The 14,215-nt window shown below is 42.8% G+C and overlaps 1 protein-coding gene across 26 annotated transcripts in view; it reads left to right on the forward strand.

Moving 5' to 3' along the window:
• Positions 1–14,215, forward strand: part of RIMBP2 (RIMS binding protein 2) — a 970,948-nt gene that overhangs the window by 743,519 nt on the left and 213,214 nt on the right. For all 26 annotated transcript variants that reach the window (XM_056533442.1, XM_056533333.1, XM_056533398.1 and 23 more), the window contains one exon: positions 11,270–11,421. In XM_056533442.1, coding sequence (XP_056389417.1) covers positions 11,270–11,421 — 152 coding nt within the window. The remainder of the gene's footprint in view (positions 1–11,269; positions 11,422–14,215) is intronic.

The following is a 14,215-nucleotide window of genomic DNA, read 5'->3' on the forward strand; positions in this document are numbered from 1 at the left end:
CGGAGGGACTCCCTGCCTCCATCTCCGCTGCATACTGCCATTGTGTGTCTGGGTCCTCTGTCTTGTCTTCCTCATCACCCTGTAGCTCCTCTAGCTTCTCCTGCTTCTCCTCTCCTGTCAGCTGAGTATAGAAACCACCCATTTCACTACACATTGACTGTGCTCCACTGTCCCCCTACCCTTCCTCTTTCAGTTCAGCCCCCACAGGGCTCCACGTAGGCGCCACGTCTCCAGTGCCCCGACCAGCCATTGTTTCCACCATCTGTTGTAGGAAATGAAGCAGTGAACGGCAGGTGTCACGTATGAGCTGCCACTGCACATGCGCTAGAACTTAAACAAATGTTTAACATTTGTTTAAGTTCTAGAGCATGTGCAGGAGGCATGGCCGCGCCGGTGAAAATAGAAGTTCTTCACATCTCGCGGCTGTCATGCGCAGCGCTATGACATGGCTAGTAAACATCGGCACTACATGATGACTGAGTGTGACGTGTATACATCATATTCCGAAGCAAGGACTCACTTAAGCACGTGATTGGTGAGTAGATAGTATACTGACATGTTTATAATTACAGATTGAATGTGATGACATCATGGGGGTGGTTTATAAATACCCCTGCCACCATGTTTGTAGCAGCCATTGCCACCATTGCCTCTTGAAAAAGCCGCGGATGCGGCGAACATGAAGAGGCGGCAATAGTGTATATTTTAAGTGATACCAGTACGATCTCCTATTTTAAGTAGCCACTGCAGGGCTATTTGATTAATAAGTTGAGACTGCTCTCCTAATACGAGTTATACTTATACTCGATCATCTGGCTATCAGTTTTAACAATTTTTGTTGGGACAATTATATTTTTAATAATATGAAGTAAAAGTTATGTTTTAGGGGTAGAATAAGTAGGGGTTTTATACCCCGGGCTTAGGCCTAGGGGTTTAGTAAATATTGTTAATTTGGCCCCTTACTGCCCTCGGGTAGTCTGTGTTGATAAATTGCTAATCAGAGATTTAATTCTCATAGTATACCAAGTTAAACTGTGATACTGGAATGGCAGGATTTCTGTCACAACAAGTTAATGTTGAAAGTCAAGCTGCGGAAGCCCAACAGGTGTTTTCTACGGGTAACCTACCACCAGAACAAAGCAATATACAACAAGCATTCAGGAATCTTTCCAAGACATATAAAAATTACATTCGGTCCTGGTGGGAGGTTAGAAGTCTTGATACCTATTCACAGCAGAGGTTAGTGTATAGGGGGTTACGCATTCCCATTACTCCCAGCTCTCATCGAGAGGATCAGAACTTTATTAAAGGCTAGGAGCAGATCCTTACAGAAAATTCTCTTCGCATGATTAACTATTTATTGGATTATGAGAAGACACATTTAACCAAAGTTGGCCAGGACCTTGATGCACAATTAAAGGCAATTCAGGGTTTCAGCGCTCAGAGTACGATGTGTTAGAATCCAAATTACAGAATCATTTGGAACAATCTAAAAACAAAATAAAGGATAAAAAACACAAGAAATATATTAGGGACTTTACTGATTTTGCCCAAGACCAAGTTTACACTTACAGTGGTTATAAGAACTATACCCACAGACCAGAAGCAAATATCAAGCACAATCAAGTAATAGAGTTACTGATATCTCCGAATCGATGTCATCCGGTACAGAGGGATTCCTGTCTGATACCAACAGCACACAACGACCCTTTCAAAAAAGAAAAAATATGTCTCATAGGTTCAAACGGTCTCAAGCCAAATGACCCCCTCCACAATACACCACTGCACAACCTAGTGGAATACCACAGAACAACATAAGATGCCCCACATATGGGACCAGTGGTTCCCAGATGGTAAACGTACCAAATGGCCCCTTTGGTCCACAAAGGACAAATCCACCAAATGTCATCTGGGCAAAACAAAATGACAAAACACCCACAAATGGACATATGGGCAGTGGGCCGAAGGGCACTCGTGCAGGTACAACAATTACTCATGGGAAACTTAACAGTACCGACATCTCAGATTTCCTCCTCACAGATAAATACTATACCTACAACACGTTTTATAGGGACACTCCCTTCACTTTTCCCACCTCCAACACTGTTCTAACAACTGAAGTGATTATGCAGATAGTAGTGACGCCCAACATTCTAATGAAGCACTCCAGATCTTTTACATCTCCAAATATGTACTTAATGAGGCGGAGAGGTCCCTACTAAGTAAGGGATTGTCCTTCACTCCTGTGCCTAAATTTGACCACTTCACTTGGGTGAAGGACGTCAATTTATTTGCACGCAAACTTGCATTGCATAAATGGTACGCACAAAGAGAGCACGACTCTAGAACACATCTGCAACACGATGAAACTATGAGACATACCCTACATGAGCTTTTTTTTAGAAAGTGAAGGGAATGAACCCCTTTTTAAAGCCCCTATGACTGAGCTGAGACCTAAATCTAAAATGGCTCTTTGCTTCTCCCAATATTCAAACATTGAAATCATCGTGAATATTGTTACACAAGAAATCAGTAAAATCCGCCTGGATGGGAGAAGGATCGGCTCTAATTATCAGAATGAGGAACAAATGGCCCTAACCACCTTGAGAAATAAACGATGACATTGTCATTAAGCCCAGTGACAAGGGCAGCAATGTTGTCGTTATGGATAAAAATGAATACATTGATATGGTGATGGCCTTCCTATCGGATCACACCAAGTATAAAAGGCTAACATCGAACCCGACTGTGGCTTACCTGCAAGAATACAAAAATCTATTGGTCTTTGCAAAAGAAGATGGCCTCATCTCCGATGATGAGTTTAAATATAAATGTAATCCCCGTCCCACCATTGCCACTTTTTATGCACTCCCCAAGATGCACAAGTCCATAATTCCTATCAGAGGTAGACCTATTGTTTCAGGGTATGACTGTCTCACACACGGTGGTAGTCTCTATCTGATCACGTTCTTTCACCTTTCGTTACTACACTTCCCTCCTATCTGCGAGACACTAAGGACACTGTCCTTAAATTGACAGATATCATGGTCACCAATACTACGATTCTCACAAGCCTGGACATTGAGAGGCTTTATAGTAACATACGGCACCAGATAGGGCTTGAAGCTGTCTCCAGATACCTAAGCACGAAGAGTACACTTTTTCACGGTCACAACAAATTTATTTTAACACTTCTAGAATTTATTCTCACTCATAATTATTTCCTTTTCAATGGCAGGCACCTTTTATCATCAAACACAGGGCACTTCTATGGGGGCTTCTTGTGCACCAAATTATGCTAATTTGTTTTTAAGGTGGTGAGAGAGCACTTTTGTTTTTTCAGATGATATGCGTTTTTACACAGAGCACATTTTATTTTACGGATGATACATACATGACGTCCTAATTTTGTGGGACGGGTCTCGTGACCTTTTTCAGGAATTCACCACTAAATTAAAAGACAACAATATTGGCATGTCTTTTACCTCGGAGATTGGGGGCAGAACTATCAACTTCTTGGATTTGAGAATCTATATTGACAACCAGAATCACATCCAAATGGACATCTTTCGTAAGCCCACTTCCACCAACAATAGCTGGCACCCGGGGTCTCTTAAAAAGAGCATCCCTGTTGGCCAGTATCTCAGGGCAAGAAGGAATTGCTCTGAGGAGATTAACTTTCAGAGGGAAAGCTCAAATCTCTATAAGAGATTCAGACAGAGGGGTTATCCGCGTAAATACTTAAAATAAGCCTATTACAGAGCATGTGACTCAGAGAGGAACAATTTACTAACCTGGTCTGGGATCATGGATTCATCTAAGAAAGTTAGATGCATCGGCACTTTTGTTGGTCATACTGACCAAATAATGTCCATCCTTAGACGACACTGGCATTTGTTAGCAAGAGATATGGATCTCTTGCCAGTCATAGGCAATACACCGAGTGTGACTTTCCGCAAAGGCCCCAGCCTTAAAGATCAGTTAGTGCATAGCCATCTCAGGACTTCAGATAGTGGGGGAACTTGGCTGAGGAGCAATACAGTGGGTATGTATCCCTGTAGCCATTGCAGCTTCTGCCGGTACATACAGAAAACCAAAGAGATAGTTAATCCTGTTGACCACTGTTCCGATCAAATAATAGTTCATCAACTGTGGATCGTGCAATGTTATTTATATATGTTGCTCATTGCACTTGCCCCAAAATTTATGTGGGGAAAACGATTCAAGAGCTACGTAAAAGGATCTCACAACATCTGAGCAACATCAGGATGAACAAGGACACTCCTCTAGCGAGACACATTTTTGCGATCCATAATGGTAGATTGGAGGATCTCAAATTTGTGGGTCTATGCCAACTCAAACAGCCCCCGGAAAGGGAATATCAATACCCGTTTATTACAAGAAGAGGCCAGATGGATCTGGCGATTACATAGCCAGTCACAGTTGGGTTTAAATGAAGGTTTTTCTTTTGCAGCTTTTCTATAATTTTTTTTGCCTTCAGTTTATCATTTTGATAATCAATGGATAACTAATTCCCAACATCATCCTTGATGGCTGCTAGCATGGCATCTCAGGTTGACCATATCCGTTTCTGCTAGTTTATTCAGTAATTTAGCAACAAATAATGTACTTTTGGATATATCACTTTGATTGTAACCTATTTTTTCCATTGATTGATTATTTCTATTCAGTATTTATTAATCATATATGGTGGCTGTATTTTATACACTCTCCGGAGCATCTTTTTCATTTATTTATTATTCTTATTTAGTACACATTAATTAGACATGGGAGTTTATTATGTACACCTTTGGTTGTAGTCACTTTTCATGTACACATTAGTACTCATTTGTAAATCCCATTTACAAAAATAAATTATATCGTCTTTATTCATAATATTATTAATATTTTACACATTTTCTTTAAACCCTAATACCATGTTCCTTTTGTCTCTGTCTATTACACATTGGCATCTCCTCTCTGTGGATTGTATGCGAGGAGACATAGAGACAGAGTGTGCTTCCTTAGTGTTAGCGCATGCGCCGCTTTCTCGCCGATATAAACATTTAAGTTCTAGCGCATGTGCAGTAGGCACGTCAACGCCGGCGAAAATAGAAGTTCTTCACTCTCACGGCTGTCATGCGCGGCGCAGCGCTATGACATTAGCTAGTAAACATCGACACTACATGATGACTGTGCTCCACTGTCCCCCTTCCTCTTTCAGTTCAGCCCCCACAGGGCTCATGTGGCCATGAGATGTAGGCGCCACGTCTCCAGTGCCCCGACCAGCCATTGTTTCCACCATCTGTTGTAGGAAATGAAGCAGTGAACGGCAGGTGTCACGTATGAGCTGCCACTGAACGTGCGCTAGAACTTAAACAAATGTTTAACATTTGTTTAAGTTCTAGAGCATGTGCAGGAGGCACGGCAGCGCCGGCGAAAATAGAAGTTCTTCACATCTCGCGGCTGTCATGCGCAGCGCTATGACATGGCTAGTAAACATCGGCACTACATGATGACGGAGTGTGACGTGTATACATCATACTCCGAAGCGAGGACTCACTTCAGGACATGATTGGTGAGTAGATAGTATACTCACATGTTTATAATTACAGATTGAACGTGATTGGCAACCTGAGTACCAACATTTGTATTGGCAACATTCATTGGAGAGAGTGACTGGGCTCACCATTCAGCAGGGGGGTGAGTTATAAATATTCCTGCCGCCATGTTTGTAGCAGCCATTGCCACCATTGCCTCTTGAGAAAGCCATGGATGTGGAGAAACATGAAGAGGCGGCAGTAGTGTATATTTTAAGTGATACCAGTATGATCCTAATTGATTAATAAGTGGAGACTGTTCTCCTGATACGAGTTATACTTATACTCGATCATCTGGCTATCAGTTTTAGCAATTTTTGGGACACTTATATTTTTAATAATATGAAGTAAAAGTTATGTTTTAGGGGTAGAATAAGTAGGGGTTTTATACCCCGGGCTTAGGCCTAGGGGTTTAGTAAATATTGAGTCTGAGGAACCCACTGACTGTTAACTGGGGGTGTCGGATGTCACTTGGGATGAAGTGGATGACCAAGTTAACCAATCAATGACGGCTGCTGGTCAAGACACGACCACTAGCTGACACTGGGTGCTCAGACCTCTTTGCTGTGACTCTGCTGCAACCTCTGCCTGCGCCTGATAAATTTAAGCCTCTGCCACTGTCTGGCACATCTCTGCCTGACATACTTGTAGAACAGTGATGTGCATATATATTTTACTTTTTATAGAGCAATACGCCCCTATACTTCTGCAACAGAAACTTGCGGACCACTCAATGTGTATATATATATATATATATATATATATATATGTGTATATATATATATATATATATATATATATATATATATCCCTGCTTTTACACTAACAGGCCACTATAAACTTTAAACAGTAAACATGTACAGCAGTGCTTATATATTTCCCTTTATGTTAGAGTAATACGCCCCAGTACGGTTGCACCAGAAATAAGCGTAACAATCTAGTGCGTAAGTCTTTTAGTGCTTTTTTCACTTACTGCCCCCTATTAGCTTTAACCAGAAAAAATGTAGAACTGCGGGGTGCGTATATATTTCATTTTTTTTAGAGTAATACGCCCCAGTATGGTTGCACCAGAAATAAGAGTAACAATCTAGTGTGTAAGTCTTTTAGTGCTTTTTCACTTACTGCCCCCTATTAGCTTTAACCAGAAAAAAAACTTTGAACTGCGGAGTGCATATATTTTGTTTTACAGTAATACACCCCTGTACGGTTGCAACAGAAAAAAATTTACTTTATCCCTCTCTCTGAACTATCCCTGCCTGCACTATGGTTGCTTGCAGTCTTTGAATGAGGATTGCTCCCAGTTCTGAACTCAATTGGCTGATCTAATTGTCAGTAATGCTGATTACTGACCACACAGTGTCTGCTCTCTCTCTTGCCAGAACAAATGCAGGCTTGAGGTGAATGGATTGGAGCTGTAAAGATCTGTATTGTCAGTAACACTAATTAGTGCGCACACAGAGCCTCTGCTCTCTCAGCAAAAAAGGAAATGTCCATCTTCAGCAATGGCTGACGAATATATAGGGCTGTGACATCACAGGGCTGGCTGGCTGCTGATAGGCTGCATGCCACCATGTAATTCAGGGTGATCCCTCCTACCCAGACTTCCTTTCCTCATGTCCCGTGTAGCCGCCATTTTAGCCCCCCGTTAATTATGTTTCAACATTTTGGCTTTTTCTTTTTTTGTCCCACAAGAGGACTTACAGCATAGTGATTTACAGTGTTGCAGCATATTATACCTGCATTTGATTAGGCTCTGACCTAGGGGCATTCATTAGATCCTCAGCTGCATTGGAAACCCATTGTCACTATGCAATTGAGTGGCAGAAATGCCAATAGGTTGACATAGGAGTGAGGAGTCACTTCTATGCCAAACTAATGGCATTTCTGCCACTCAATTGCATGGTGCCAATGGGTTTCCAATGCAGCTGAGGATCTAATGAATGTCCCTAGGTCAGAGCCTAATGCTGATCCCTGTGATGTACTTTCTTTAACTGTAAAGCTGCAGTGCCATCATTGGATATGGAGGGTAATATCAAGGGGTTGATTTAGGACACTCATTGATCATGAAAGCACAGGGGCTTCATTGACTACTGGAATATCCTGCAGAGCAGTGTAGCTGTATCTGCAGTGCCAGCTGTAAAACCAGGCGCAGTCACTTTCATATGAATATTACTGCCTCCTTATTCTGCTGAGTAGTGGAGATCCTAGGAATGGAACCCCATCATAAATGTCATGAATAACATGGAAGTCCATTTTATTGTAGCCAACTTCTTAAAGGGGTTATCCAGGAAAAAGCTTTTTTTTATATATATCAACTGGCTCCAGAAAGTTAACCAGATTTGTAAATTACTTCTATTAAAAAATCTTAATCCTTTCATGACCTTCTGAAGTTAAAGGGGTATTCCAGGCAAAACCTTTTTTTTATATATATCAACTGGCTCCGGAAAGTTAAACAGATTTGTAAATTACTTCTATTAAAAAATCTTAATCCTTCCAATAGTTATTAGCTCCTGAAGTTTTCTGTCTAACTGCTCAATGATGATGTCACGTCCCGGGAGCTGTGCATGATGGGAGAATATCCCCATAGGAACTGCACAGCTCCTGGGACGTGAGTCATCAGAGAGCAGTTAGACAGAAAACAACAACTCAACTTCAGTAGCTAATAACTATTGGAAGGATTAAGATTTTTTAATAGAAGTAATTTACAAATCTGTTTAACTTTCCAGAGCCAACTGATATATATAAAAAAAAGTTTTGGCCTGGAATACCCCTTTAAGTTTGTTCTTTTCTGTCTAAGTCCTCTCTAATGACACCTGTCTCGGGAAACACCCAGTTTAGAAGCAAATCCCCATAGCAAACCTCCTCTAAACTGGGCATTTCCAGAGACAGGTATCATCAGAGAGGACTTAGACAGAAAAGAACAAACTTAACTTCAGAAGGTCATAAGTACTGAAAGGATTAAGATTTTTTGATAGAATTAATTTACAAATCTGGTTAACTTTCTGGAGCCAGTTGATATATAAAAAAAGTATTTTCCTGGATAACCCCTTTAAGTAACATTAGTGTCCATCAGTAAATTTAAAAATTAGGATTATATGAATATTGTAATCGACATGTGAAATACAGAGCTATCTATGCAGTGCCCTAATGAATTAATAGATGGTAGCTGGTGAATGGGGCTATTTAGCAGGAGAGACCAATAAGATTTGTCAGTATGTCAGATTTGTCTTTGATTGCTTTAAAAAATAATCTACATTCAGACTTGACTCATTTGTAAACTTGTTCTTTCACAGGCCTTATAAAAGTATACTTTAACTCTGTATAAGTTCTCTGTGTAGGGCCGGACTGGAACCAAAAATAGGCCCAGGCATATTTGACTATGCAGCCCATTTTTTTTTCGGTTGGGGTTGGAGCAGTCAGACCCCTATTAAAATAAAATGGGCTGCATAGTCTAAAATCACCTTGCTTCAGGTGGCTATCCAGCTGTTGCAAAGCTTCAGGCATTATAGGAGTTGTAGTTTTGTAGCAGCTGTAGATCCTACAGATTGGGATACAGTTTCACCCATCATCACTGCAGAACTTACAAGTGACTACAGCTGTGATGGGACAGTCAGGAGAATGCACAATGGTATAATGACTCACAGAAGACCTCGTCTCTTTTGTTGTTTCTTTTCTTTTCTTCTGGTCTAAATGCCAGGACTTCTTCAAGATAGATCTTCCCTCTGCAGAGTCTGATGCCCGGACATCATCGTTTCCTCACTTTGTCAGCTGATTCTCATCCTCTGTATGATAACAATAATCAGTATAACCCTGACAGACATCTTGTCCCTCCCCCCAAAAAATAAAACTGCCAGACACTGCTTCTTCTGTTTGGCAGAATCCCACCCCTGTACTCTCCTCCCCCGACCACTAAGTCCCCCCAGACACATTTTCCTCTTGTCCTGCAGACCCCTAAGGGCTTCTTCACACTGCAGATACCAAGCCTGCAGAATGTCAGCTTGCAGCAGGGGCCTATGAAGCCACTGGCGGTGTGCTGTTTCTATAGATAGCAATGCAGTCTGGCTGAATTACGCCAGCAGCATAGACATCCACTCAAAGAACAAAATTCCCCTGCAGTTATTCTGCATTGTGCACAGAGGAGCAAAATTCCATTAAAAACAATAGGACTCTGCTGCAAGCAGATTTTCGCTGGCAGAATGTCCTCAGTGTGGATGGGCCCTAAGTTTTCCCAGACCCCACAGTCCTCTTCCAGACCCATTTTTCTCTTCCTCCTTCAGATGCCTTAGCCCAACAGACTCCTTTACCCACCAGACCCCCAAAGTCCTCCTCCTGAGTCCTCTGCCCACCAGACCCCCAAAGTCCTCCTCCAGACTTCTCTGCCACCCCAATACCCCTCAGTCATCCTCCTTCACAAACTTGTGCCCACCCAAGAGCCCTCAATCATCCTCCTTCACATGTGTGTGCCCCCAAGACCCCTCAGTCATCCTCCTTTACACTGTTGTGCTCCCCCAAGACCCCTCAATCATCCATCTTCACACATGTATGCGCACCAAGACCCCTCAGTCATCCTCTTTTACACTGTTGTGCCCCCCACAATACCCCTTAGTCATCCTCCTTCATAGTTTTGTGCCCCCCCCCCAACCCTTCTGTCCATCCCTCCCCCCCCCCCCCCCCCCCCGCCACTACACGCAGAAATTTTAAGTTGCATAGGATGTAGCAGGTGTGAACAATAGAAGTATAATCTCATTTTATTAGTAAGCACAATTTTATGGTAATGTACATACACACACAATGGCTCTCATTTACTATTGCAAACCCGACACGTTTTGTCGGGTTGTGTGCCAGATTCTGTCGAATTGCACCAGAAATTTTGTCTGTGCCAGATTTTGCGCCATAATTAAAAAAAAAAACCCAGACTAACTCTCCATTTTGCTAAGAAAACCCGAAAAAAGGGGCTTGACCACCGGGAAAAGGGGGCATGCTCTCCGAAAACCCAACATATTTACTAAGGTTTCCACATAAAATGTGGTGGATTTGAGCTGAGGAAAACCCTACAGATCAGAGCATGTATAAAAAAAAAAAATCAAAGTGTAGGGAAAGTGCAAAATGTAGGGAAACCTTAGTAAATACCGTGGAAAATAAATTGTAGGGAATTAAAACCTGCAAAGAAACCTACACAACACTCTTAGTAAATAAGGGCCTATATATTTGTTTGGAAAAGTACACCACAAAACAGAAATAGAAAACATACCCATGGACTTCCTTTTATATTTAATTCTAATTTTCCACATATATAGTTGCGATTTCTGTATGTGGAAAAACCCATTCAGTAAGACTAAGCAATGTCCTGCTATCCCAATCTGCTTTTCTGTACAGATTACATTCTTGGTAAGTGACATCTCAAATCTATGCTTAAAAAAAAAAAGGATCAATGGAAGTTTACAATGTGAACCACGGCGAGTATTCTAATTGTAAACAATGGAGCGTTTTTTGGCGGCCTTTTATATGTGTATATTGGCACAACATTTACACTGAAATATCATTTAAATTGTACTTTGTTAATTAATCCTCATATATGCTTGAAAGTCTAATGTAAATGTGAAATTGAAGAATTGTTAAAACATCATCATCTCTATGACAAAAATATTACATCTGTCTCTCAATTACAGGTCCTCCTACTGCACCTGATGATGTTGCTGTCCATCCTGGACCTACTCCCGTAACACTGCTGGTTACATTCAGACCACCAGTACTGTCTCCAACAGGAACCTCAAATGGAGCAAATGTGACTGGCTTTGCTGTGTATTCTAGGGGACAAAAGGTAAACACTGGCTAAGGAGATGTTTTTTTTTAGGCTAGGTTTCCACTTGTGTTTTTTTTTCTGGCAGTTTTTGGAAAACTGCCACTGCAGTTTTTGAGCCAAAGTCAGAAGTGGATCCATAAGGGGGGAGACGTATAATTCCTTCCTTTATATGTCCTATTCCCTTTGAATACATTTCTGGCTTTGGCTCAAAAACTGCAGTGGCAGATATCCAAAAACTGCCAGAAAAAAACAAGCTGAAACTTAGCCTTACAGGGACTCACCAATGTTTATCCATGAAACTCTTTTTTACATTCATCTATGCTACTACAAAACATTGCTGAAAATTTGGTGTAAATTTTTTTTTACCCTTGTTTTTTTTTTTTTTTTTAAGTTATGTAACTAAGGGTGCATTCACACCACATTTTTGCAATACAGCTCCCGTAACGGGTTTTTGATATAAAACAGATTCCACCAAACCGGACTTAACTGCATCAAAACGTGTGTACAAAAATGAACCTGTATACGGTTTTAAAAACCGTATACAGTTTGAAAAATGATGTCCGGTTGCATCTGTTTTTTAAGAAAAATAACTTATACGTTTTTAACTTTTCACTCCATTATGAATACAGTATCACCTGTTTGATTGAAATTCCAAGAAAAAACATTTTGGCGTGCACTGCACATGTGCAAAGTCAAAACTGAATGGTGCAAGCTGAATGGAACCGTACGCACATACGGTTCTCTATGGTTCCCATTGACTCCCATGTTAAAAGAACCGTTTACAGTTTCAATACAGTTTTTCACATGGACCAAAAACAGTGGTAGGCTATGGTTCCCATTGACTCCCATGTTAAAAGAACCGTTTACAGTTTCAATACAGTTTTTCACATGGACCAAAAACAGTGGTAGGCTATGGTTTTGGGTATGGGAAAAAAACAAAACAAAACCGTACAAGACTGTACACAACTGGATGCATTGTTTGGCATACGGTTTTCAATGGAGGGTCAATGCATACGGTTTTCAACGTCTGAACGTCTGAACTATAAAAATATAATGTTAATTAACCCCTTAACCTGTTCAGGACCCAGGGCGTAATTTTACGCCCCGGCGCCCTGGTACTTAAGGACCCAGGGCGTAAACTTACGCCCTGGTGGTTTCCGGTCCCTGCCACCCGCCGGGCAGAGATCGGAAGCGGATACCTGCTGAAATGCTTCAGCAGGCATCCAGGGCAAACGCCGAGGGGGGCCATGCAGGCCCCCCATGTCGGCCATCACCGCAAATCGCAAGGGAAATCGCCCTTGCGATCTGCGGCGATACCGGGCTGATCGGGTCTCTGGGACCCGACCGCCCGGTAATTTTGCATGATCCCGGCTGTCACAGACAGCCAGGACCATGCTGGAGGCTAGGAGCGAGGTGGCAAGCCTGCCACCTCCTCCGATCCCCTGCGATCCGTTGGTTAGTTAACCGACCAATCGCAGGGGGGGGGGTTACTTCCTCCCGTCCTGCCCGGCCCCTTGAAGTCCGGAGAGGACGGGAGGAAGACCGGAGGACGCGGTGGGGGACGGGGGAGTGCTGGGGACCGGCCCTGGTACTTACCTCGTCCCTGAAGACCCGGATCCCGGCGAGGAAGATGGCGGCGGCGGCGACAGGTGAGTAGATCTTCAGCCGCGGTCGGGTCCTTTACAACAATGCACGTCGCCGTAAAGCGACATGCATTGCTGTAATGGGACCCTGTAAACTACAACTCCCAGCATGCCCAGACAGCCCTTGGCGTCTGGGCATGCTGGGAGTTGCAGTTTTGCAACATCTGGAGGTCCACAGTTTGGAGACCACTGTGCCCTTCCAGATGTTGCAAAACTACACATCCTCAGCATGCCCTTACTGTCCAGGCATGCTGGGAGTTGTAGTTCTGTAACATCTGGCCCCTCAGATGTTGCAGAACTACAACTCCCAGCATGCCTGGACAGTTTTGGCATACTGGGAGTTGTAGTTTTGCAACATCTGGAAGGGGACAGATTGGGAACCACTGTATTAGTGGTCTGCAAACTGTGGTCCTACAGATGTTGCAAAACTACAACTCCAAGCATGCTGGGAGTTGTAGTTCGGCAACATCTGGCTCTAAAGATGTTGCCAAACTACTACTCCCAGCATGCCTGAGAATGTTTGGGAGTTGTGGTTTTGCAACAACTGGAGGCACATTGGTTGGGAAACATTGTCTGTTTCCTAACTCAGTGTTTCCCAACCCGTGTGCCTCCAGCTGTTGCAAAACTATAACTACCAGCATGCACTGATAGACTGCGCATGCTGGGAGTTGTAGTTTTGCAACAGCTGGAGGTTCCCCCCCTGTGAATGTATAGGGTACATTCACATGGGCAGGGGGCTTACAGTGAGTATCAGGCTGCAAGTTTGCGATGCAGCAAATTTTGCGCGGCAGCTCAAACTCGCAGCGGGAAACTCGCTGTAATCCCCCGCCCGTGTGACTGTACCCTAAAAACACTACACTATACTACACTAACCCAAAATAAAAAGTAAAAAACACTACATATACACATACCCCTACACAGCCCCCCTCCCTCCCCAATAAAAATGAAAAACGTTTGGTACGCCACTGTTTCCAAAATGGAGCCTCCAGCTGTTGCAAAACAACAACTCCCAGTATTGCCGGACAGCCGTTGACCGTCCAAGCGTGCTGGGAGTTTTGCAACAGCTGGAGGCACCCTGTTTTGGAATCACTGGCGTAGAATAGCCCTATGCAAATCCCTAATTCAGGCCTCAAATGCACATGGCGCTCTCACTTCTGAGCCCTGTCGTA

The sequence above is a fragment of the Hyla sarda genome, chromosome 1 (genome assembly GCF_029499605.1).
Source record: "Hyla sarda isolate aHylSar1 chromosome 1, aHylSar1.hap1, whole genome shotgun sequence".
Classification (NCBI taxonomy): domain Eukaryota; kingdom Metazoa; phylum Chordata; class Amphibia; order Anura; family Hylidae; genus Hyla; species Hyla sarda.